Raw genomic sequence first — 26,971 nt, 5'->3', positions numbered from 1 at the left:
AGAGAGACAGTGGGGGAGAGGGAGAAAGAGAGACAGTGGGGGAGAGAGAGAGACAGTGGGGGAGAGGGAGAGAGAGAGACAGTGGGGGAGAGAGGGAGACAGTGGGGGAGAGGGAGAGACAGTGGGGGAGAGGGAGAGACAGTGGGGGAGAGGGAGAGACAGTGGGGGAGAGGGAGAGACAGTGGGGGAGAGGGAGAGACAGTGGGGGAGAGGGAGAGACAGTGGGGGTGAGGGAGAGACAGTGGGGGAGAGAGAGAGACAGTGGGGGAGAGAGAGAGACAGTGGGGGAGAGGGAGAGAGAGACAGTGGGGGAGAGAGAGAGACAGTGGGGGAGAGGGAGAGAGAGACAGTGAGGGAGAGGGAGAGACAGTGGGGGAGAGAGACAGTGGGGGAGAGGGAGAGACAGTGGGGGAGAGAGGGAGACAGTGGGGGAGAGGGAGAGACAGTGGGGGAGAGAGGGAGACAGTGGGGGAGAGGGAGAGACAGTGGGGGAGAGGGAGAGACAGTGGGGGTGAGGGAGAGACAGTGGGGGAGAGAGAGAGACAGTGGGGGAGAGGGAGAGAGAGATAGTGGGGGAGAGAGAGAGACAGTGGGGGAGAGAGAGAGACAGTGGGGGAGAGGGAGAGAGAGACAGTGGGGGAGAGAGAGAGACAGTGGGGGAGAGGGAGAAAGAGAGACAGTGGGGGAGAGAGAGAGACAGTGGGGGAGAGGGAGAGAGAGAGACAGTGGGGGAGAGAGGGAGACAGTGGGGGAGAGGGAGAGACAGTGGGGGAGAGGGAGAGACAGTGGGGGTGAGGGAGAGACAGTGGGGGAGAGAGAGAGACAGTGGGGGAGAGAGACAGTGGGGGAGAGGGAGAGACAGTGGGGGAGAGGGAGAGACAGTGGGGGAGAGAGACAGTGGGGGAGAGGGAGAGACAGTGGGGGAGAGAGACAGTGGGGGAGAGGGAGAGACAGTGGGGGAGAGGGAGAGACAGTGGGGGAGAGGGAGAGACAGTGGGGGAGAGAGACAGTGGGGGAGAGGGAGAGACAGTGGGGGAGAGGGAGAGACAGTGGGGGAGAGAGACAGTGGGGGAGAGGGAGAGACAGTGGGGGAGAGGGAGAGACAGTGGGGGAGAGGGAGAGACAGTGGGAGAGAGACAGTGGGGGAGAGGGAGAGACAGTGGGGGAGAGGGAGAGACAGTGGGGGAGAGAGAGAGACAGTGGGGGAGAGGGAGAGACAGTGGGGGAGAGGGAGAGACAGTGGGGGAGAGGGAGAGACAGTGGGCGAGAGAGACAGTGGGGGAGAGGGAGAGACAGTGGGGGAGAGGGAGAGACAGTGGGGGAGAGGGTGAGACAGTGGGGGAGAGAGACAGTGGGGGAGAGGGAGAGACAGTGGGGGAGAGAGAGAGACAGTGGGGGAGAGAGACAGTGGGGGAGAGAGACAGTGGGGGAGAGGGAGAGACAGTGGGGGAGAGAGACAGTAGGGGAGAGAGAGAGACAGTGGGGGAGAGGGAGAGACAGTGGGGGAGAGAGAGAGACAGTGGGGGAGAGGGAGAGACAGTGGGGGAGAGAGAGAGACAGTGGGGGGGAGAGAGAGACAGTGGGGTAGAGGGAGAGACAGTGGGAGAGAGAGACAGTGGGGGAGAGGGAGAGACAGTGGGGGAGAGGGAGAGACAGTGGGAGAGAGAGACAGTGGGGGAGAGGGAGAGACAGTGGGGGAGAGGGAGAGACAGTGGGAGGGAGAGACAGTGGGGGAGAGGGAGAGACAGTGGGGGAGAGGGAGAGACAGTGGGGGAGAGGGAGAGACAGTGGGGGAGAGGGAGGGACAGTGGGGGAGAGGGAGAGACAGTGGGGGAGAGGGAGAGAGAGACAGTGGGGGAGAGGGAGAGAGAGACAGTGGGGGAGAGAGAGAGACAGTGGGGGAGAGGGAGAGAGAGACAGTGGGGGAGAGAGAGAGACAGTGGGGGAGAGAGACAGTGGGGGAGAGGGAGAGAGAGAGACAGTGGGGGAGAGAGAGAGACAGTGGGGGAGAGAGAGAGACAGTGGGGGAGAGAGACGGTGGGGGAGAGGGACAGTGGGGGAGAGAGGGAGACAGTGGGGGAGAGGGAGAGAGAGACAGTGGGGGAGAGAGAGAGACAGTGGGGGAGAGAGACAGTGGGGGAGAGAGAGAGACAGTGGGGGAGAGGGAGAGACAGTGGGGGAGAGGGAGAGACAGTGGGGGAGAGGGAGAGACAGTGGGGGAGAGACAGTGGGGGAGAGGGAGAGAGAGACAGTGGGGGAGAGAGAGAGACAGTGGGGGAGAGAGAGAGACAGTGGGGGAGAGGGAGAGAGAGACAGTGGGGGAGAGAGAGAGACAGTGGGGGAGAGAGACAGTGGGGGAGAGGGAGAGAGAGAGACAGTGGGGGAGAGAGAGAGAGAGTGGGGGAGAGAGACGGTGGGGGAGAGGGACAGTGGGGGAGAGGGACAGTGGGGGAGAGGGACAGTGGGGGAGAGGGAGAGAGAGAGAGTGTGGGAGAGAGACAGTGGGGGAGAGGGAGAGAGAGAGACAGTGGGGGGGAGAGAGAGACAGTGGGGGAGAGAGACAGTTGGGGAGAGGGACAGTGGGGGAGAGGGACAGTGGGGGAGAGGGACAGTGGGAGAGAGGGAGAGAAGAAGGGAGAGAAGAAGGGAGAGAAGTTAAAATCTCCAGTTATGAGAGTTTGTCTCTTTTTCTCTTTAGTCATGAACTTTTTGCATCCTGACTTACTGGATTCACTGGTATTTAAAAGTTTCTTACTGGATTCATTTGTGCTTAAGGTTTATTTGTATTTAATATCCCCTCACTTTCACCACCGTACAATATTTGTGCTTTAATTATTCATTTGTCTTTCCGCAATTTAAAAGAAGAAAAAGAAGAAAAAAAAATAGTTTTTAAATTACCCACTGAAGTGCTATTTCTGGTGCTCTTCATTCCTTCCCTTAGCTCCAGGTTTCCATTTGATATAATTTCTTTTCAGCGTGTAAAACATCTATTAGCATTTCTTTCTTGTCTTTTCTTTTTTTTTTTTTTTTTGAGACAGAGTCTCGCTCTGTCACCCAGACTGGAGTGCAGTGGCACAACCTCGGCTCACTGCAACCTCCGCCTCCCAGATTCAAGTGATTCTCCTGCCTCAGCCTCCCGAGTAGCTGGGATTATAGGCGTGTGACACCACACCTGGCTAAATTTTGTATTTTTAGTAGAGATGGGGTTTTGCTATGTTGCCCAGGCTGGTCCTGAACTCCTGACCTCAAGTGATCCGTCTGTCTTGGCTTCCCAAAGTGCTGGGATTACAGGCGTGAGTCACCATGCCTGGCCAACATTTCTTATAGTACAAGTCTGCTGGTGATGAATTCTCTCATTTTGTTCTTTAATCTGGACAATTTTTTTTTTCTTTTGAAGCACATGGTTGCTGGATGTTGAATTCTGGGTGATAGCTGGTGGTGTCTGCCCCTCTCCCCTCAAAGGTGTTCCATTGTCAACTGGCCTTCGTTCTTTCTGCTAAGAAGTTAGCCATCAGTTGTATCTTTATTACCTTGTATGTAATGTTCCTATGTTTTTTTTCTTTTTTTACCTCTTTGATACTGATTTTCTAGAGGTTTGATAATGATCCTAGGTATAATTTACTTGGTATTTATGCTTCTCGGAGTTTGGTGAGCTTCTTGGATCTTTGATTTGATTTGTTTTATTACTGTAAAGTTAAGGAAATATTTAACCATTATATCACTTTTTTTGACTTATTCTCACACTCTTGTTTTTCTTGGACTCCTATTACATATATATTAAACTATTTGAGATTGTCTTACAGGACAGTGAGTCTTTTTCACTTTTATTCAATCTTCTCTATGTTTTAAGCTGCTAGTAAGCTCAGCCAGTGATTTTTTTTTTTTTTCTTCTTTCTTTCTCATTTCAGTATTGCAGCTCTAGAGTGTTTATTGGGTTCTTTTTAAAATATTTTACACCGGCCAGGCATGGTGGCCTGTAATCCCAACACTTTGGGAGGCCGAGGCAGGCAGATCACATGAGGTCAGGAGTTTGAGACCAGCCTGGCCAACATGGTGAAACCCTGTCTCTACTAAAAATACAGAATTTAGCTGGGTGTGGTGTTGGGCGCCTGTAATCCCAGCTACTCGGGAGGCTGAGGCAAGAGAATCACTTGAACCTGGGAGGCGGAAGTTGCAGTGAGCTGAGATCACACCACTGTACTCCAGCCTGGGTGACAAAGTGAGACTCTTTCCCAAAAACCAAACAAACAAACACACACTACACTTTTTTTTGCTGAAAATCTCTATCTCTTTACTCATATTTTCCCTCAGTTTCTTTGAACATATTAACCCTTTGAGTACATTTATACTTGTTTCTGTAAATCTTAAAATCTAATGTTTGTGCTACTTGGATTTGCTTTTATTATTTATATATTCGAGGGGTTTGGTTTTTATTATAAACGCTGCTTTCTTTATTGCCCTGAGTTAAATTTTCTTTCTTGTATGTGTAAGATTTTTTTATTCTGGACATTTTGGATGATATATTTTATATCTGACTTCTGATAATTCTAAAAAGTATTGAATGTTACTCTAATAGCATATTAACTGGCTGAACTCATAGGCCTGTTTTTTATGCTTTGTTAGGGCAGAACTTTGGAAATTTTAAGGTGTTTTCCAAGCTTCTCTAACTTGCTGGGACTCAAGATTCAAACCATGTGCCATTTGCGGGCCTTGTTAGGTAGTGCTTGTTTTTTCTTGGGCAAGTTTAGAGTTAACTCTTTTTTAGTGTAGAGTTTCTCAACCTGAGTAGCACTTGACATTTAGGGCTAAGTAATTCTTTTTGGGGATGGAGAGGCTGTTCCATGCAACGTAAGATGTTGCACAGCATCTGTGGCCTCTACCCACTAGAAAGCGTCCCTCTAGTTGTAACCACCAGTAGTGCCACCAGTCATTGCCAAATCTCTCCTGGGGGGCAAAATTGCCCTGTTTGAGAAGTATTTTTCTGAATAGTGCTCTTGAATTCTAAGACGTGGTCTCTCTGGTGTTTGAACTGTATGCTGGGTGTGTTCATGATATGTAAATGAGGTTTCTGCACCCTGGTCCGGTGAGAATTTCAGTACCTCACCTCAACTTGACCTTCAGTATCTCTGTTCAGCTCACTCCTCCTTAGCACTAGCTCTCTGTTGAGGCTTGGGTGGCCTTGACCTGTGCCTGCGCGTCAGCCAAGGACTTGCAGCACCCCCACCCCATAGCCTTCTGGGGCCCTTCCCTTCTGATACCTCCTTACTGTCCAGGGCCATGCAGATGCCAGTGGCTTTAACTAACCCAAGCTCTGACCTCCGGCCCTTTGCTCGGCAGGGCTGCTGTGCTGTGTTTGGACTTCAGTTCACTGCCACAGGCGGAATGTGGTGTCCTGGCTCAGAGCCAAGGCAATGCTTGGTGTCTGGAAGCATCTGCCTCCTAGTGTTGTACAGTTCTCGGGCAGAGGAGTGGGCTGTTATGGCATAAGCCACTTAGCCGTGGCCAGAGCCCACTCTCTCTGCTAGTTGAATAGCCCAGATGTTTATGAGCCGTGGAGCTGGGAGCTCCAAGTGTACAGTACAGGGTGTGGCCATGTGGTCTGCAGGAAATGCCTGATTAACTTCCTTACTGAATAGATGCAGGGTAAGGGCATATGCTAGACGGGGGGGCTCCAGCATCTGCCATCTGTCACCTGTGTGCTTAACAAAAACCCCAATCCCGGGCCCATCCCTGGCCTGACCTGCTATTTCAGAATTTCTAGGGAAAGGGTCTGGAAATCTGTGTATTTAATTTGTGCCCCAGGGAAGTTTCTGTGCTGGAGGATGGCTAAGGGAACAACAGGTGTGGAGAGGGAGGCCGGACGTGGCTTCCTTGGAAGGGAAAGGGCCGCATGAGGCTCTGCATTCCTTTCCCCAGGACTTAACTGTTGAAATCATGGCTGATGATTTAGTTTTTAAAAATGTTAATTTGGGCCGGGCGCGGTGGCTCAAGCCTGTAATCCCAGCACTTTGGGAGGCTGAGACGGGCGGATCACGAGGTCAGGAGATCGAGACCATCCTGGTTAACATGGTGAAACCCCGTCTCTACTAAAAAATACAAAAAACTAGCCGGGCGAGGTGGCGGGCGCCTGTAGTCCCAGCTACTCGGGAGGCTGAGGCAGGAGAATGGCGTGAACCCGGGAGGCGGAGCTTGCAGTGAGCTGAGATCCGGCCACTGCACTCCAGCCTGGGCGGCAGAGCGAGACTCCGTCTCAAAAAAAAAAAAAAAAAAAAAAAAAAAAAAAAAAAAAAAAAAAAAAGTTAATTAATTCAGTTTTTAAATTTTAGCTTTCTTCTGTTTTTTCTACCTTCTAAGACATCCTGTTATAGCAAATTTTTAAATTTTTTCATTGCCCTGAAAATGTTTTTATTTCTCTTTTTTTAAAAAAGATATTTCTCTAGGTTTAGAATTTGTATTTTGTGGTTATTTACTTTCAGGCCTTCAAACATAATTGATTTGTTTTTAATCTTTTTCTGTTAAAAATTTTTAAAAATTGTGGTAAAATATACATAACGGTCAGGCATGGTGGCTCACACCTGTAATCCCAATACTTTGGGAGGCTGAGATGGCCGGATCACTTGATCCCAGGAGTTCAAGACCAGCCTGGACAACATAGTGAAACGCTGTTCCTACAAAAAAAAAAAAAAAAAAAAACCCACAAAAATCAGCCAGGCATGGTGGTGTGCACCAGTAGTCTCAGCTACTTGGGAGGTTGAGGTGGGAGGATTACCTGAGCCCAGGAAGTCGAGGCTTAAGTGAGCCATGATTGTGCCACTGCACTCCATCCTGGGCACTGGAGTGAGACCCTGTCTCAAAAAAATATCTATCACATAAAATTTGTAATTTTTGCAAGGTGTAGTGGCTCTTGCCTGTCATCCTCTGGCGTCCTCCATTTTACTTTCTGTCTGTAATAATCTGACTACTGAAGGGACCTCATCCAAGTGGGATCATACCATATTTGTCCTTTGGTGAGTGGCTTATCTCACTTCGCATCGTGTCCTCAGATACATTTAATTTTGGAGTTTATGTCATACATTTTCTCAGCATTTAGTGAAAAACTTCTGCCTCACCCTGATCCTCAGCTGTGGTACTGCATATTTATTCAGCTGTAGTGGAAAAGGAAAGAATTTCAGAGATTCTACCCTTTTCTGGCTTCTTGCTCTGACCAAATTCTTCTCGCCTGTGTCCTGGTGTGGGTGAAGTTCTCATCTTCTGCTTTCTACCACCTCTGGAACCCATTAGCCGAAGGAACAGGGTCATTTTCTCTCTTGGGTCTCTCCTGGGGGTAATAGCTATGGGCACAGGGCTGCTATTTGATATGCTTATCATCGAGTCGAGAAAGTGGGAAGGAGGTACCTTGGTAAAGAGTGTCTGTCCCTCCTCTCTCTCTGCATTTTTCTCCTAATTCCTTTATCCTCATCACTGAAAGAGATGAAGGCATTACTGCATTTGGTACGTTTGCTTGTAAAAATGTGTGTTAGTGAAGAAGTCATTAGTAAGACGTTTTCTGACATCTGTCACTTTTTTTCCTGCTGCACAAATCTCTTCATTTTCTTAAAGCTTCAAAGATAATCTTTGAAAAGGGAATGAATGATGGAATGAATTTTGCAGTATTATAGTATTGTGCACTGTTACTTTAGGATTACTGAATATCTGGCCGACTCAAGGTCAATACTTTGATAAATACACAACATTAGGAAAAAAGGAAAATCACATATGTAATATATTTTCATTTTGACCGATTCTTAGTGAAATTATGGTGAGTCTGTAGAGTGCAGATTGCTTCCTCCAAGTATTTTTGGTCTGAAAGAGGGCACATGAAACATGTCGTATTTGAGAAGCTACATTATAAACACACTTCTTATTTGTTTCTTATAATTTTCTATTAGAAGTAGAAAGCAGGCTGGGTGCATTGGCTCACACCTGTAATCCCAGTACTTTGCAAGGCTGAGGCAGCTGTATCACTTGAGATCAGGAGTTCGAGACCCGCCTGACCAACATGGTGAAACCCTGTCTCTACTAAAAATAAATAAATAAAAAAAATTAGCCAGGCAAGATGGCACATGCCTGTAATCCCAGCTACTTGGGAGGCTAAGGTAGGTGAATCTCTTGAACCCGGAAGGTGGAGGTTGCAATGAGCCAAGATCACGCATGCCTTTGTACTCTAGCCTGGGCAACAAGAGTGAAACTCTGTCTCAAAAAAAAAAAAAAAAAAAAAAAAAAAAAGGAAGAGAAACATGATAAAAAAGATTTTAAGAAAATGATGATGGATGCCAAACACAGTGGCTCACGCCTCTAATCCTAAAACTTTGAGAGGTCAAGGCGGGAGCATTGCGGCACACGCCTGTAGTCTATTACTTGGGAGGCTGAGACAGGAGGATTGCTTGGACCCCAGAGGTGGAGGCTACAGTGAGCTGTGATCATGCCACTTCAGCAAAAAGAGCAAGACCCTGTCACACACACACAACAAAAAGATGATAGAAGTTTGGTTTTTTTCTTCCTCTTCAATGGGGGTATACTGCATTTATATTCTCCTTAAGATGATCTTCTCTGCCCTAACGCTAGACCATATATTTGTCCCCATGTGTGTCCTCACTGTCCCTTCTTTACCCACTCCTGGGCTTGTCATTCTCTCCATATTTTCCTTTTCCTTCCTGTTGCCCTGCCAGTATGTCTTGCCCATCACTCTGTTTCCTTCTCAGTCGATAAACCAGTTCAGTTGGGGCTTGTTTTTCAGGCAGAGAAACTGGAGATAGCAGGGTCTGGGGCTGAGGGGTCTTTCGGCCATGGTGGGGGGATGTGGCCCCCCTTTGAAGAGATTATTTTCAAGCCTTGTTACATGTTCTTTCCATGGGTATTGGTAGAGTTGATTAATTAGATTTTACTAATTTCCTTCAATATATATTGACTGCCCCACCACTCACTGAAACACTATTTTTTTTTTTCCTTTCGTTTCTTTTCTTTTCTTTTCTTTCTTTCTTTCTTTTTTCTTTTTTTGAGATGGGGTTTTGCTCTGTTGCCCAGACTGGATTCCAGTGGCGTGATCACTGCTCACCACAGCCTTGAGCTCCTGGGCTCAAGCAATCTTTCCACCTCAGCCTCCTGACTAGTTGGGACTACGTGCGTGTGCCGCCATACATGGTTAATTTTAAAATTTTTTTGTAGAGGCAGGATCTCACTATGTTGCCCAATCTAGTCTTGAACTCCTGGGCTCACACGATCTTGCCGCTTTGGTCTTCTAAAGTGCTGGGATTCCAGGCATGAACCACCCCACCGGGCCTACAGGGAACTTTCTGTATAGGTTTTCAGGCTTGTATTCCAGCCATGAAAAATCAGGTGAAACAAAAGAAAAGCCCCAGAAGGCAGTGAAACTGTCAGATTATAAAGAACATACGGGTTGTTGATTTTGGATGGACATTTTCGTCTCCTTAAATTTCTTTTCTTTTACAGAATTAGGGAAGGAATGTGACTAACTTTGTAGACTAGTCACCCATCATGTGTACGAGGAAGGAGGATATGAGCCAGTCCCTGGGTCATCCCCTCAGAAACAGAGAGTATTGGTTTTAGATTATGCAGTCGTTAAAGTAGATGTGTTGTTACTAAGCAACTCTGGCCAACAGTATTGGAAAAATACAGGCAATTTTCTGCTTCAAGTGACTAAGCATACTCATCCTAGTTGCCTGTTGCAGAAATACCCAGTTTAATTGGAAGTTGCATTACCTCACAAACTCAACTCTGGTGTAGGGTCATGAACCGGGAAGTAAGCAAAACATAAAATAAATAAGATAGATAATACTTGCTTTATGTGCTTATTCAGACCGTATTTACTCTGACTTTACTTACAACACTCCTAAGCCACATCCCAGTCTAAAACTGTAGTAGGTAATGGTGTGACATTCTGATGAGAATAAAGAGGCGATAACCTGACAGCCAGGGGCAAGATGGATCAGAAAGTACCAGAACCCCGAAAAGTGTGGCCACTTGGGGACTCTGCGGGAAGAGCATCCCTGTCCACCAAGGGTCATTGACACAGGGTCAGAACCATTTTGTTGTGAGGAATTTGCATCGTGAAGGTGATGAACTGCAGTTTGCATCTTTTGTTTTATTTATTATTATTATTATTATTTTATTTTTGAGAAGGAGTCTCACTGTCACCCCGGCTGGAGTGCAGTGGCGCAATCTTGGCTCACTGAAACCTCTGCCTCTTGGATTCAAGCAATTCTCATGCTTCAGTCTCTCTAGTAGCTGAGATAGCAGGGGCGTGCGCCACCACGCCCGGCTAATTTTTGTATTTTTAGTAGAAACAGGGTTTCACCATGTTGGCCAGGCTGGTCTCGAACTCCTGTCTTAAGGTGATCCTCCCTCCTTGGCCTCCCAAAGTGCTAGGATTACAGGCATGAGTCACTGCGCCCAGCCGCATCTTCTGTTTTAAAAGGACTATTAGAGAGGGGAGAAAGACATCTGTTAAAATGAAGATAGGATTAATGCATTTAATCCAAGAAGGGATATTCATCTCACCAGTCTGGAAAACTCACTTCCATGGAAAGGTCATTCTCTCCTCCCACCTCCTTTTGACGGTGATATTTATGTGGCCACTCTTATTAAAATAAGAAAGAAGAAACAGTTTATATCTTTCAAATGAAACTAGATATTACATGATTTATTTTTAAGAAATTGAATAAAATTAACGTTTTGTTCTAGATTGTAGAGTTTTCTTGTAATCCCAAACGTATTTCCTTGCCTGCTTTCAGTAGTGAGCAACTATCAAATGGTGCCCTGCTCTGATGGTGTTTACTTCCACCATTCACTGTATTGTTCTTAATGGCCCTGCAGATTCTAGAGTAACCAATAATTAGATACTCAGATGTCTTCCAGTTTTCAGTAATTAGATTTTTAGATGTCTTCTAGTTTTTGTATGTTACACATAGCATTTTAATGGACATGATTAAAGCTGAACATTTGGACACATCCTTCATTTCCTAGGGTATACAGATGTCAAGGCTTTTGCTATGCTAGATTTCCTCCCCAAGAGTTGTTAATTACTTACATTTTCCCCAGTGAAATGAGACAGCCCTGCAAGTCCAGATTTGATGTTATATTTTAATCATCACTGTCACTCTCACCAATTTCATAGGTGAAAAATAATGCATTGTTATTTTAATTTATGTGACTTTGTGTAATAGTGGATTTGAGCATTTGCATTTCCTTGGCCATTTGGGGTTTGTGTGTGTGTGTGTGTGTGTGTGTGGTGAATTTCCTGCACACATCCTTTACTCCTTTAAAAAAAAAAATGGTAGGCATTTATAATTCATATTGATATGTAGGGGCTGTTGATTTATTAAAGATATTTTGGGTCTGGGATGTATACTACAAGTTTTGATTTCAGTTGGTTTTAGTTGCCTTTTATTTGTTCTCACGGTAGAACAATTTTGTTTTCACGGGGAAAACAAATGTAATGGTGTCTTTTTATAACCTGTCAGGTTAATGAAGCATAGAACCAAAATATTTGCAGGATGATGATACATTAATTTACAGATTTTTTTCTGTACATTGAATGTGAACTGTTTTAAACTATAACATGGACACTTTATTGGAACTAAACTTTAGTTTTCTACATTAATGAGAAACACTGGTAACTTTGCTTCATTAAAAAAAATAGCTTGTTCTCTGTCAGATGTAAATAGTTTGACTTTATTTTTATCTTCTCATCTACAAAATAGGAATAATTCTTACTTGGTAAGTGTTGTTTTCTTGTTCAGTTGTCTGGCTTACAGTAGGTGCTTACTAAATGGTAGCCTGATTTATGATCATAATGACATAAATGAATATGACTTGGTCTATATATTCTGGTAGCTACTGATATATGATTACACTAATTGTACTTCTGAGGATGTGAGCACTGTTTTGTTGTTGTTTGTTGGTTTCTTTGGTCTTGATTTTAGGTAGAACTTAGATTATCAATTTTATACGTTCTTTTTAAATGTAAAATCCTTAAAGCCAAAAGTGTACTCTAAGACTTGCTTTAGCTATATCTCACAAATTATCATTATCATTTACTTTAAAATATTTCAGATTTCCGTTATGATGTCATCTTTGACACATGCTTATTTAGAAATGTTAATATTCAGATATTTTTAGAGGTATCTTATTGTTGATCTGTAATTTAATTCTGCTGTCACCAGAATACATTCTGTGTAACATTTTTATGTTCAGATATTGATTGAAATTTACTGATGGCCCAACATAAGGACTATTTTGCCTTAAAGGTTAGAAGTATACAATAGTAAAATTCTATTACCCTTCCCCATCTTTTGTACTATTGTCATGTATTTTACTTGTGTCCAAAATGCACTATTACCATTTTTGCTCTAAGCAAAATGTTTTTCAAAGTAATTTTTCTTCTTTTTCTTTTTATTTTTTTAGACAAGATCTTACTCTGTCACCCAGGCTGGAATGCAGTGATGTGATCTTGGCTCACTGCAAACTCCACCTCCTGGGTTCAAGCAATTCTCCCACGTCAGCCCCCGAGTAGCCGGGTCTACAAGTGCAGGGCACGATCCCTGGAGAATTTTTATATTTTTTGTAGAGATGGGGTTTTGCCATGTTGCCCAGGCTGATCGCGAACTCCTGAGCTCAAGCAATCTGCCCGCGTTAGCCTCCCAAAATGTTGGGATAACAGGCGTGAGCCACCACACCCAGCCTGCCTTTTACATTTACTCACATTGGTCATTTTGGTTTCTGTGTATTCTTTCTGTAGATCTGAGTTTCTATCTGATATCATCTCCTTTTAGCTTGAAAGGTATTCTTTACATTGTGTTTTACAGTTGAGGTTCGTTGCTGATAAAGTCTCTCAGAAAATGTCCTAATTTCACCCTCATATTTTAAAGGACATTTTTTGTTGGTGATAGAATTTTGAGTTGACAGGGTTTTTTTGTTTGTTCTTTTTTTTTTTTTTTTTTTGAGTCAGAGTCTCACTCTGTCACCAAGGCTGGAGTGGAGTGATGCGATCTTGGCTCAGGCAACCTCCCAGGTTCAAGCGATTCTCCTGCCTGAGCCTCCTGAGTGGTTGGAATTACAGGTGCCTACCACTGTACCCAGCTAATTTTTATATTTTTAGTAGAGGCGGGATCTCACCATATCAGCCAGGCTGTTCTTGAAGTCCTGGGCTCGAGTGATCTGCCCGCCTCAACCTCCCAAAGTGCTGGGAATACAGGTGTGAGCCTCCGCGCCTGGCCAATTGTTTTTGTCTTTCTTTCAGCACTGTACATATTGTTCTGTTGTCTTCTTGTTTGCATTGTTTCTGGTGTGTCAGCTGCTGGTTGTTTTTGTTGTTTCTCTGTGTTTAATGTGTGTCTAGGTATAGATCTCTTTGTTTTTGTCCTTCATTGGACTTGCTAAGATTCTTAATAATGTAAATTAGTATTCACTACCGACTTTGGTAAAATTCCAGTCATTATTTGTTCAAATATTTTTTTCTTCCCCTATTTCTTCTTCTTTTAGGACTCCAAATACATGAATATTTTATTGCTTAACATTCTCCCGTAAGGACCCTCAGTCTTTGTTCTTTTTCTTAACTCTTTTTATCTGTCTGTTCTTCAGATTTCAGTTGTAAACTATAGAAGAAAGGGTTAGCGATTCTGGAAATAGATCAGTGGAAAGTATCTGCTATTAATGATATCTAATTCATTTTTTATTTCAGGTATTACCTTTTCAGTTCGAGAATTTCCATTTGGTTCTTTTTGATATTACCTATCTCGCTCCTAAAAATCATATCTACTTGTTATAACCATATTTTTCTTTAACTCCTTGACATATTATAATAGATGCTTCATAGTTGTTGTTTACTAATTCCAAAATCTGGATCTTTTCAGATTTTTTTTTTCTATTTCCATTTCCCTCCTTTGATTACAGGTCACATTTTATTGTTTCCTTGCATACCTAGTAATTGTTTTACTATGTTGAACATTATGATCGATATACTATAGGGAGTCTGGATTAAAGAACATTGAGTTTTGTTCATGTAGACAGTTAAATTCCTGGCAGATTGGCCCCTTTAGCATTGAATCCATCCATCTGTCTGTCAGAGTTAATCGGAGGGCGGGTAACTCCATTCTGAACTTATTCCAAGCGCACAGCTGTTAATCTAGGGTGAGATCTTTATTACTAAGACATAGCCTTCCTGGTGTCTCAGTTGAATGCCTGAGGCCCCAGTGGGGATTTCCTTCCTCTCCTCGGGTGGCATCTCCTGCTGCATGACCTCCAGAATCTTCGGTCAGCACTCAGCCCCATAGTTGCTGCTTGCTTAGGTCTCATGGAATCTGGCCCTTGTTATGAAGCCATTGGCAAAGTATCCTGAGTAAATCCCTACTGAAACTTCTGGGGCAAACCCTCTGCTACTCAGGCTTACAAATTCCAGATGCTTCTACAACTTGGAACAACCATTTCTTCTTCCACAGCTCAGTGAAGCTGTTCTGTTTGGGCAGAAAATGTCCCCAGGCATAAAGCCAGGTCAGTCCCGGGCCACCACCTATATTTCCCGCCTCTTGAGGCTCACAGCCCTGTGTTACCTCTGGTCCAGGGCCTGAAAACAGCTGTCATATGTTTTGCTCAGTGTTACAGTTTTCCAGGGGAGGGCAAGTCCTCTCTCATGGTTGGAAGCAGAAGCCTGGCAGTTGGCTTGTCAGCTGTGTCTTCCTAATTTTTTTTGAAATGGAGTCTTGCTGAGTCGCCCAAGCTGGAGTGCAATGGCACGATCTCAGCTCACTGCAACCTCTGCCTCCTGGGTTCAAGTGATTCTCCGGCCTCAGCCTCCCGAGTAGCTGGGATTACAGGCACCTGCCGTCATGCCTGGCTAATTTTTGTATTTTTGTAGAGATGGAGTTTCACCATGTTGGCTAGGCTGGTCTCGAACTCCTGACCTTAGGTGATCTGCCTGCCTCAGCCTCCCCAAGTGCTGGGATTACAGGTGTGAGCCACTGCACTCGGCATGTCTTCCTCATTAATAATATTCATGGCACTTCATGATATTTTTTATCCTATCTGGAGTATGACTGATTTTATTTCAGCAGATCCTTAATTTCTGAGTTGGCAGTAGAGTTATCATTCACTTGGGTTAACTTCTGTTACAACCCGAGTATCTGCCCAGCCTTTTATTCCACCTCTATACCTGGTCATGTATTACTACTGGTAATACATGAATTACAAGTAGCCCTCCTGGTGCACACAGAGAACTTTGTCTTTTTCACAAATTGGCATCTGTGCCATCTTACCTAATCCTCATTGTTGGTGGCAGATGCCATCTGTGGATGATGGTTCAAGTTGGGCACAGTTGATTTCAGATTTCTTGAAAAGGATCAGCTTAGGCTTAGAGTTTGGTGTTGACATTTTGCTTTTATTTTGTTAAAATTAGGTATCGAATTAATATGCTTTAAAAGTGTGGTGTATTTTCTGTGTGTGGGATTAACAGACTTGTATGTAAGATTGGCTTTGTAAGTATTTACAGATAGTTTGTAGTTAGTAAGGCACGTTACATTCTGTTTCTTTCCTACAGGGGCAGGCTGGTCTCTCTCCTTCCCTCTCTTCTTCTCCCTCACCTGCACCTTTTCTTCTTTCTTTGTGTTTTATGATTGATTCACTTATATTTGCATAATAGCATTTTTAAATTTTTCTTTTTTCTTTTTATTTGTTGAAACAGAGTCTCACTCTGTTGCCCAGGCTGGAGTGCAGTGGCACAATGTCGGCTCACTGCAACCCCCGCCTCCCGGCTTCAAGTGATTTTCTGCCTCATTCTCCCAAGTAGCTGGGATTACAGGTGCACACTACCATGCCTGGTTTAATTTTTGTGTTTTTAGTAGAAACAGGGTTTCACCATGTTGGCCAGGCTGGTCTCGAACTCCTGACCTCAAGTGATCTGCCTTCGGCAACCCTAAGTGCTGGGATTACAGGTGAGAGCCACTGCGCCTGGCCATGTTTTAACTTTTAAAAGTGTGTTCGCTTCTCTCTGTCCCTTTTTTTTCCATTCACATAGCTTGGTTGACAGTCTTGTTGCCTCTTGCCTGGACTGTTATTGCAACAGCGACTCATTCTCTTTCTTCCAGTAGTCTCCTGGCCAATCACTTCTACTGTTTAACCTTCCTTAAGTTGAGTTTCTCCCTCTAACTTGAAAAACCACACATACTGTTCCATATTGCCTTCCATAAGCCTCACCTGCTTCAGCCAGGTTTGGGGTGTTCTTTATTCAGCAGATCCCCCTTCTCCGTACTTCTGTCCTAGCGAGGCCTCCCATGTAGCACCCTTCCCTTCCCTCCTTAAAGTCCCTCCTTCATCGTCCAGGGTCTCTACCACCCAGTGTCCCTCAATTCAAACTGCCCCGAGTTCTCTGTGCAGGTCACAGTTGAATCACAGGTGTCTGGACATATCTAGCCCTGTTTCCCAAGGCGAAACCTATGACTGCGTCACCGTATCTGTTGGGGCTCCTGGTGTCCTCCAGATAGTTGATGCTCTGTAAACATTTGTCATTTCCCATTGATCACATCGAAACCCTGTGATCCAGGCAGAGTGAAGAGATTAAGGCCTCGTGTGTTGAATTATGTTGCACATCGAATTAATGATTGGTACGGATTTATAGTCCACATCCTCTCATTTCATTCTTTTGACAGCCTCTCTGTTCTTCTCTAATTTCGCTCAGAATTACTTTGGTTGACTCTTAAGTAGAAACTTACATCATTTTATACTTGGGGGCATGTCCAAATTCATTAAATGAGGTGAGAGATTTTTCTTCTCCTTTCTACCCCTCGTTTTGCTGTCCTGGCAGGACACAGCTGCTACCACTAAAGGTACTGGGAGGGCTGAAATGCTGGTCGTTAGAGCTGTTGTCTTGGGTTATCTGGTCTTGACATCACACAAGACTTCCTCAGGTCTGCTGTGTCCTAAGCCTGACTTAGTGTCACTGTATGAACACAATTCTCTACCTACCTCTTTTATTTCAGGCACTTCGTCTTAGTAACATGGCCATGGGGAAGACAACCACAGGCCAGATAGTCAATCTGCTGTCCAATGATGTCAACAAGTTTGACCAGGTAAGCTGCAGTTCAGGGATCCTTTTTCATTGCATTAAACACCCCTCTTCCCCCTTTTATTCTTTGTGGAGACAGGGGCTCACTCTGTTCACACTGGATTGCAGTGGCAGGATTGTAGCTCACTGGAGCCTTGAACTCCTGGGCTCAAGTGATGTGTGATCCTCCCGCCTCAGCCTCCTGATTAGCTGTGACTACAGGTGTGCACTGCCATGCCCAGCTAATTTCTCTCTTCTTTTGAATTTTCATGTCAGATGGGCTAATGTGGCAATGTCATAACTCAATTCAAGGGTGGCACATCTCACACATGTGCATGAACACCTGGCTGTCATGCTCATGAACTACAAAAGGATTGCTGGCTAATTTCTTTTTTTATTATTTGTAGAGAAGGGATCACGCCTTGTTGCACAGGCTGGTCTCAAAATCCTGGCCTCAAGCGATTCTCCTACCTTGGCCTCCCACAGTGCTGGGATTACAGGTGTGAACACCGGACCCACCCAGTGTCCATTGTTTAATACCTTGTGGAGGTATCATGTTATCCAGGGCATTCTAGCTGCTGGCCATGTCCATTTTGCACTAGGACCACTTTATTTTTTTTCTTTCCAATTATTCATTCATAGACACGAACTAAAGCCTCCGCTCAGTGTCAGGGACAATGAATAAGACTTGGTTTCTGTTCTGAAGAAGCTGACCACCTGTCTGGGAGACAAATACACAAGTAAATTACTGGAGTGTGTGGTGGGCACTATAGTACAGGCTTTCTTAGGGTACTGGGGAGCCCCAGGGCATATGGGAGCTGAATTCTGTGGCAGAGAGTTCTGGAAAATGCTCAGCTCATCAGTGAGATAGTCACTGATCAAGATCTTCTAATGCCGCTGGTCAGATTCTCTTTCAGGTCTCCCAGACCCGCTGTTTGTTTCCCCAGAATGGCTTCGTCTGTGGTGGGTGCTTGGATTTCTGCTTTAGCAGGTGTAAACCCACTGTGGTCATTTCTGTTTAGGATTTGCCTGTTCTTTTCCAGCGGATCGTTTCTGTACTGTGTTCTTACTTGTTTTGCTTTTCTAGAGTCCTAAGAACGCTCTGTCTTTCTCTTTAAAGGTGACAGTGTTCTTACACTTCCTGTGGGCAGGGCCACTGCAGGCGATCGCAGTGACTGCCCTACTCTGGATGGAGATAGGAATATCGTGCCTTGCTGGGATGGCAGTTCTAATTATTCTCCTGCCCTTCCAAAGCTGTTTCGGGAAGTTGTTCTCATCACTGAGGTAAGAGAAATACTGGTGTGAAAAATGTCATATCTATTTGGTAACATCCACAGTCTTCCCAATGCTTTTGTTCAGAAACAAACTAAATGCCTTTTATTATCTCTTCTTTGCATATGTTGCAGCTCTTCAGGCTTAGCCAAAGGGGGCCTCCATCCTTATGCTGAAGGCGAATCTTCAAGGGAGAAAGGTGAAGGCATTCACCGACTCCTCCCAGCCAGCTATTCAGGCGCTGTGGCCGCAATAAGTAGAATGTCCTTAAGCAGAAATCACATATGTAGAAGTTAGTGAAACACATAATGAATAACGATAGATTGAAATATTTCATAGGCTCCATTCTAGCTGCATACATCTTTACTGTGCTTGTGTGAGAGTTATTTTCACATGTGTATACAAGTGTGTTATTTTTACTTCAGTATTTCCATTAAATTGTAAGCTTCCCAAAGGCAGGGTGAATTTTAATGATGTATTTATAAAATCACACAGTCCTAGTAGTGTACGTGTTAGAAATATGGTTGTCGGCTGGTTGTGGCAGCTGACGCCTTTGGGAGGCCGAGGCAGGTGGATCACGTGAGGCCAGGAGTTGGAGACCTGCCTGGCCAACATGACAAAACCCCGTCTCTACCAAATTTAAAAAATTAGCTGGGTGTTGTGGTACACGCCTGTAATCCCAGCTACTTGGGAGGCTCAGGCACAAGAACCACTTGAATCCAGGAGGCAGAAGTTGCAGTGAGCCAGGATTATGCCAGTGCACTCCAGCCTGGGTGACAGAGTGAGACTCTGTCCCGAAAAAAAATACAGCTTTTGGTCGAGAGGTTAATGATGATAAAATAAATTAGACTTGAAGCAGGTCCCAGTGAATTGGAAATGAGTCATTGTCAAGGTTGTCAGCTAGATCGAGAGGAGCCACTGTTGGAAGTGCGTTGAGTTCTTTGTTTTATGCTTTTGCTTATCGTGTATTTTCTACTTGGACCTTCCCCTCTTTGCCATCTGGAGAAACAGTGCTTTTCCTTTGAGGCCCCGTTCAAATGCTCCCGGTCCTCTGAAGCTTTTTTTTGCTCTCCTCTTTCCCAGTGGAGTTAACAAACAGTCCTTTCTTTTCTGCTCCCCAGCACTTCATTCTCATTTTAGTACACTCCACCCACTGTGTTACTGTCAGGCGCGGGTGCCTTTCTGCCTTCCCTGCCCACCTGTGAGCTCCTCCAGGGGACAGATTACATCTGACTCATTTTCATGTCTTCCTCAGCACATATTACAAATTCTCCAAAATACTTATTGAGTTGGGATAGATTGTTGACTTCCTAATCGAAGTCTTTTTCTATTTGTATTTTGAGTAGGACCTGTCTGTGTTGACGGAAGCAAAAGCGCTGTAGGGAACCATGTGATGCAGGTCCCTGCCTGTGCCTGCCGCTGATAAGGGCAGGCTGTGATGGCTCAGGCTCATCTCCCGTGTCTGGTCCCCCTTAGGAGTAAAACTGCAACTTTCACGGATGCCAGGATCAGGACCATGAATGAAGTTATAACTGGCATAAGGATAATAAAAATGTACGCCTGGGAAAAGTCATTTGCAGATCTTGTTACCAATTTGAGAAAGTAAGTTTTTGTATACATTGTACTGTATTTTTGTACTTTTCTATTTGCTATTCTTGTTGAATGGTTTTAGAAGTTTTACTATGTGTTCACATTATGGGAGGTTCAGTACAATCCATCCCGCTCCCCACGTGTGGCAGCTGGGTTAAGTAGAATGGTGGAGAATGTTATTTTCACTTGGTCTTCCATTTACCATGTTCTTAAACAGAAAGCATGTATGCTACTTACTAATACAGAAGTGAAATTCCAAATGTTTCTGAATATCCCAAATCCCAACAACGATTCTAAGATGTTAGTATTTGAGAATAATGGTGTTTAAAATAAAACTATGATTTATATGAATGTAGCCAAATGGACAGGTTATAGAGACTGGGCATATCTATATTGGACCAAACTCTATGAATCAGTATTTTTCATTCCAAACAGGCATGGAAATACTGTTAGCTGTTCTTTGTGTTATTAGAATTTTTGGGGGGTGGCTGGGCATGGTGGCTCATGCCTGTAATCCAAGAACCTTGGGAGGCTGAGGCAGGTGGATCACCTGAGGTCAGGAGTTCGAGACCAGCCTGGCCAACATGGTGAAACCCTGTCTCTAGTAAAAATACAAAAAATTTGCTAGGCGTGGTGGTGCTTGCCTGTAATCGCACTACTTGGGAGGCTGAGGCAGGAGAATCACTTGAACCAGGAGGAGGAGGTTGCAGTGAGCTGAGATCGCACCATTGCCTGGGCGACAGGAGTGAAACTCCATCTCCAAAAAAAAAAAAAAAATATGTTTTTCTGGCTTTGGATTAAATATTTGATTAGTTGTTGCATTCCAGCACATGGTACTTCTTACGATTTTCTGGGTAGTTCCTGACCACCTCTCACTTTGCACCTTTTTGTTATTGTTGTTGCCCAGGATGGTCTCAAATTCTTGGGTTGAAACAATTCATCCACCTCAGCTCCCATCATGCTGGGATTGCAGGCGTGAGCCACTTTGTGTGGCTGACATCACTGCTTTTTAAAAACCTGTACTCTCTTCCAGGAAGGAGATTTCCAAGATTCTGAGAAGTTCCTACCTCAGAGGGATGAATTTGGCCTCGTTTTTCAGTGCAAGCAAAATCATCGTGTTTGTGACCTTCACCACCTACGTGCTCCTCGGCAACGTAATCACAGCCAGCCGCGTGTTCGTGGCCGTGACACTGTACGGGGCTGTGCGGCTGACGGTCACCCTCTTCTTCCCCGCAGCCATTGAGAAGGTGTCAGAGGCAATCATCAGCATCCGAAGAATCCAGGTTGGTGTCAGATGCCATTTTAAAGTTGTAGGTGCATTCGAGGTGAAATGATAGCTCCTTTTATTTAGCATCACTATGTTCCAATGTAATGACATTTAACTCTCTCATAACCAGAGCGTACTGCCATTCCACAATGCTGTGTGTACTTCCTTATCTTAGATAGGACGCACTAAAGACAATGCAAGCATTGTGATCATTTATTGGGAGCAACATAAACAGCAGTGGCACAGGGCTTTTGATGTGCAGGTGGTACCTGCAGGTGTGATTAAAATGTTTAAGCTGTCTAAAAGGAGGAAAAGCAAATAGATTTCATCTGTTACGTTAACGCAAATGAGAAAGTAGCGAGTATGAGTTGAGTATGGTTCTTCTGTGGGCTGGAAGGAAAGAGCTTGCTGGAGGTCCCTGCTTCATGGTCAGGAAGAATGGCCTCAACTTCACTTAGCTATCCCTGTTTGAAAATAAGTTCTTTCCTCTGTAGATGTTTTCCTTGTTAATTTTTGGGCATGCCTTTAGGATCTCTGCCGTTTCTTTCCTATCCTCTTTTCACTTTTTTCTTACTGTTGATGAACCTAACTCTACCAGACTTCTTTCTTTCCAATCGGTTGATTTCTACTGCCTTGCTCCGTTTGTACTATTGTAACAAAATGCCTGAGACTGGCTAATTTATACATGTTAGACATTTATTTCTCACAGTTCTGGAGGCTGGGAAGTCCAAGATTAAGGCTCTGGCATTGGTGTCTGGTCTGGTGAGGACCATTCTCTGCTTCCCAGATGGACCTCTGTGTCCTCACATTGTGGAAGAAACAGAAGGACAAACTGGGCCTGTTTAGTTCCCTCCAGCCTTCTGTAAGGACACTAATCCCCATCAGGAGGGCTCTGCCGTGGCGACCTAATCACCTCTTAGAGGCCTTACCTCTTAACACTGACACTGGGGTGAAGTTCCAGCCTATGAATTTAGAGTAGGCATGCCCATTCAAATCATAGCATCCACTTTACACACCATCACCTTTTCCTCAGTGGCTGTCACTAAATTGCCAGGGGCAAATAATTTATATTACCAACATAAAGTCCTGGCACATAATGTATGCACAAGTATTTGTGTGTTTATGAATAAGTTGAAAATTAAAATAAATTGGCTTTGTGAGAGGGTCTGGCAAGAACTTGACTGTCTAAGCTTTTCAAAAATCTGCTTTGTTTTATTCCTGGTTCTTAATAGAAATGGATGCCCAAGGACAGACTCGAGTGAACTTAGCTGACACTGGCTGTGATTATTTTTTATTTTTATTTTTTTGGTTGGGGAGAGAGGGGGGTGGGTGTTGTCATAAAAGCTAAGATTCTTTTTTATGATGAAGTTTGTTTTTTAAAGAAGAGATCTTGCTGTGTTACCCAGGCTGGAGCATAGTGGCTATTCATAGGCAGACTCCCACTACTGATTAGCAAGTTTGTATTTCGTAAAAAATATTACCTCTAAAACAGACCATACAAGGTCAATTCTTATCCTCATTCTTTCTGATAACAGCTTCAGGTAACACTGTGAAGGGATGGTCCATGCAGGTCAATAACACTTTTTTCTTACAGCTTTTGCCTCTTGAAAGAAATAACTTAGAAATACGCTTTGACCAGAGTGTCTTTCTGAGTGTGCGGGACACCTTTTTCAGGTGGAAGGGCCACATGTGTATTGTGCTGCTGTAATTCTCTGACTGCTGTTGCTGCCCCTCACTGTGATTGCAGGCGCTGGTGTGTGTACCGTGAACCAGGGCTCTTGGAAGCCTTTACATGTTATTTCATGTTATCCTCACAATTGAAGGAGATAAGCATTAGTGTCCCCACTTTACAGAGAATGAAACTGGCTCCTGTAATAGGCTAAGGAGTTTGCCTGTCTTAGAGATAGGAATCTGTTCAGAGTCATGATTTCTTAACCATTATTACATTGCCTATTGTATTAGTCTGTTTTTATATTGCTATAAAGAACTTCCTGAGACTGGGCAATTTGTAAAGGAAAGAGGTTTAATTGACTCACAGTTCAGCATAGGTGGTGAGACCTCAGGAAACTTACAGTCTTGGCGGAAGGGGAAGCAGGCACTCTCTTCACAGGGCGGCAGGAAGGAGAAGTGCAAGCAGGGGAAATGCCAGAGGCTTATAAAACCATCAGATCTCATGAGAACTCACGGTCACTAGAACAGCATAGAGGAACCGCCCCCATGATCCAGTTACCTCCACCTGGTCCCACCCTTGACACGTGAGGATTATGGGGATTGCAGTTCAAGCAGAGATTTGGGTGGGGACACAGAGCCAAACTGTATCACCTATGTTGCTGCCTTAGTATCCTCTGGTGTGGGATATTTCCTTCAGTGTTCTTTTACTCATCTAGTCTTACTCCAAAAACCTTGAAAGTTTCTCTGTTTCCTGTGGAGTCCTATTTTTGAACCCTAGGCATAGGGCTCACCTGGCCACATTGTGTGTTTCCCAGCACATGACCCATCTCTGTTCCTGCTTTGGGGTCTTTGGCTCTTTGTGGCTTGAGTGTCCTCCCTTCTGTCCTTGATTTAAGCAAGTGCTACTAAGCCCTCCAGCCAGGTCTCAGGAGCCTGGTGGTACTTTTGTTCCTGCTGAGCAAGGCCAGTATGGTGCAGCTCAGTGCTGATGAACACATAATGGGCACCAAATGCTGGATGGACAGAAGCAGCACCCATAGCAAAAGGCTGGGACCCAATACAGACCCAAGGTGGTCCAGGCTGTACCACAAGCCAGAGGAAGGCCGAGTGAGGAAACAGACTCGAGTTGAACATTCCCAGAACACCGGGCCCTGTTCAAGGGGGTTGTGAGGGTCCTCAGCTCTGGGGAGCTGGATCTTTTTCAGAGTGGACTGGATCGGAGTCTCTGCCTTGTTATGTGTGTCCCTCTGTGCATCTCAAACCCCATTGGACTTGGTCGACCTACTCTTGTAAGAGAGGGGCCATGTCTGACATTAAATGTAGACCCTCCTGGCCGGGCATGGTGACTCACACCTATAATCACAGCACTTCGGGAGGCCAAGGTGGGCAGATCACTTGAGGTCAGGAGTTAGAGACCAGCCTGGCCAACATGGTGAAATCCCGTCTCTACTAAAAATACAAAAATTAGTCAGGCGTGGTGGTGCATGCCTGTAATCCCAGCTCCTCAGGAGGCTCAGTCTTGCTTGAATCCAAAAAGTAGAGGTTGCAGTGAGCTGAGATTGCCCACTGCACTGTAGTCTGGGTGACAGAGTGACTCTGTCTCCCAAAAAAAAAAAAAAAAAAAAAAGGATCCTCCTGACTGGCTTCCAGGCGGTGAAACAAGTGGACTTTCCTTGGGCCATGCGGAGAAATAGAAACAGTCTTGCTTGGTTAATAAAATTAGTCTGTCTTCCTGGTCATTATGAGATAAATGAAGATTAAGATTAAGACCATGGGGCTTCATATGAACAGGTAATAGCTGGTGAGTACTTACTAGGTAACAAGGAGGGGCCCAAGAGCCTTATGAATATTCACTCCCTTTACTAGTGTAACTCCCCTGTCACTCCTACATTACAGATAAAGAAACCGAAGTCTGGGGAGGGTAAATAGCACCTCCACGTTTTAACAGTTAATAAAAGGCTGATCCAGGGCTTTAGCCCAGGCCGTCCATCTGTCTCAGAAGTGCGGCCATGGCTCACGTCCCAGCACTTTGGGAGGCCAAGGTGGGCGGATCACTTGAGGTCAGGAGTTCTCTATCAGCCTGGCCAGCATGGCGAAATCCTACCTCTACTGAAAATACAACAACAACAAAAAAATTAGCTGGGCATGGTGGCATGCACCTGTAATCCCAGCTACTCTGGAGGCCAAGGCACGAGAATTGCTTTAATCCAGGAGGTGGAGGTTGCAGTGAGCCGAGATCGCACCACTGCACTCCAGCCTGGGTGACAGAGCGAGACTCCATCTCAAAAAAAAAAAAAAAAAAGTGCACAATCTTACCCCCACATGCACAGCATAACCTGAATGCAGATGTCACTTCTGTGTGGCAGCCATAGGAAATAATGGGGCAAAGAGCAGCCCCGACAGGTAGTGTGGGGGGGGTGGGACGTAGACCTCGGGTCCTCACCAATTCTCTGGGCCTCGGTTTTCTTGTCTCTAAATAAGGGGATTGGACTTAGTGTCTGGAGGTCATTTCCTGTTTTGTCTCACTTATTTAGAAAACCATCTGTATTAGTCAGAGTTCTCCAGAGAAGCAGAACCGATAGGGCCCACGTGTATGTACATGCAGAGAGACAGTAGTAGATTGATTTATAAAACTTTCTCACGCATCTTGGAGGTGAGGTAAGTCCACAATCTGCAGGGCAGCTGGCAGGCCAGAGACCCTGGGAAGAGCTGATGATGCAGCTTGAGTCTGAGGAGGACAGTCTTGAGGCAGAATTCCCTTTTCTTTGTAGGTCTTTTTTCTCTTAAATGCCTTCAACTGATTGAGTGAGGCCCACTGACATTATGTAGGACTTCAAAGTCTACAGATTTAAATGCTAATCTCAACTGAAAAATACTTTCCCATGGATATCCAGACATGTTTGACCAAATATCTGGGGACTGTGGCCTAGCCAAGCTAACACATAAAATTAACCATCACATAGTCTTTTTTTTTCTTTTGAGACGAGTCTCGCTCTGTCAGGCAGGCTGGAGTGCAGTGGCACGATCTCAGCTCACTGCAAGCTCTACTTCCCGGGTTCAAGCAATTCTCGTGCCTCAGCCTCCTGAGTAGCTGGGGTTACAGGCATGAGCCACCATATCCAGCTGATTTTTATATTTTCAGTAGAGGCAAGGTTTCACTATGCTGGCCAGGCTGGTCTCAAATTCCTGACCTCAAGTGATCCACCCGCCTTGGCATCCCAAAGTGCTAGGATTACAGGAATGAGCCGCCGCACCTGGCCCATCACACACTGTTTAATCCTCATCTCTTCTTTTGGGATCTCCACAGGTGACTTTGTCCTCATTTTCCCCTTATTATTATTATTATTATTTATTTATTATTATTTTTTTTTTGAGACGGAGTCTCGCTCTGTTGCCCAGGCTGGAGTGCAGTGGCCGGATCTCAGCTCACTGCAAGCTCCGCCTCCCGGGTTCATGCCATTCTCCTGCCTCAGCCTCCTGAGTAGCTGGGACTACAGGCGCCCGCCACCTCGCCCGGCTAGTTTTTTTTGTAGTTTTAGTAGAGACGGGGTTTCACCGTGTTAGCCAGGATGGTCTCGATCTTCTGACCTCGTGATCCGCCCGTCTCGGCCTCCCAAAGTGCTGGGATTACAGGCTTGAGCCACTGCGCCCGGCCTTCCCCTTATTATTGAAGCCATTTGTTTGTAGATTTCTTTCTCTTCCTAAACTCTGAACGTATAAAAGGCAGACACAATGCCTCATTCATCTTTATATTACATGTAGATTGCAGGCACCCAGAAAATGTGTAAGTGAAGTCAGCCTCCAGCTTCATTACGTCTGTGAGATTTGGAAAATGCCTAACAACTGAGCATTATTTTAGTGGGAAGTGATGACTGTCGTTCTCTGCTGAATTATGTCACACATCAGAGAGTGTGGCATGAAAGGGATCCTGCAGACAATTTTCAGGGAATTGTGGTCCCATATGCGGCTAGGGAAGAAATCCTTAAGATTTTTTATTTTTATTTTTCCGCTAAAATGCAACTTACCTGTGTCTAAGGCTTGAAATTCCTGTTCATGTAGATAGATGTATGCATGCAGTA

General features: G+C 44.9%; 1 protein-coding gene and 1 non-coding gene across 3 annotated transcripts in view; one reads left to right on the top strand and one right to left on the bottom strand.

The window, feature by feature from the left end:
* ABCC4 (ATP binding cassette subfamily C member 4 (PEL blood group)) overlaps window positions 1–26,971 on the top strand; it is a 292,733-nt gene that overhangs the window by 79,256 nt on the left and 186,506 nt on the right. For both annotated transcript variants that reach the window (XM_007960695.3, XM_073014436.1), the window contains 4 exons: window positions 17,028–17,117; window positions 18,213–18,376; window positions 19,841–19,966; window positions 20,988–21,237. In XM_007960695.3, coding sequence (XP_007958886.3) covers window positions 17,028–17,117; window positions 18,213–18,376; window positions 19,841–19,966; window positions 20,988–21,237 — 630 coding nt within the window. The remainder of the gene's footprint in view (window positions 1–17,027; window positions 17,118–18,212; window positions 18,377–19,840; window positions 19,967–20,987; window positions 21,238–26,971) is intronic.
* On the bottom strand, window positions 17,363–17,467 carry LOC119627606 (small nucleolar RNA U13). The gene has a single exon (XR_005243805.1). It is a non-coding gene; the product is annotated as a small nucleolar RNA U13 (small nucleolar RNA).

The sequence above is a fragment of the Chlorocebus sabaeus genome, chromosome 3 (assembly GCF_047675955.1).
Source record: "Chlorocebus sabaeus isolate Y175 chromosome 3, mChlSab1.0.hap1, whole genome shotgun sequence".
NCBI lineage: Eukaryota > Metazoa > Chordata > Mammalia > Primates > Cercopithecidae > Chlorocebus > Chlorocebus sabaeus.
This window is presented reverse-complemented; position numbering and strand designations above follow the sequence as displayed.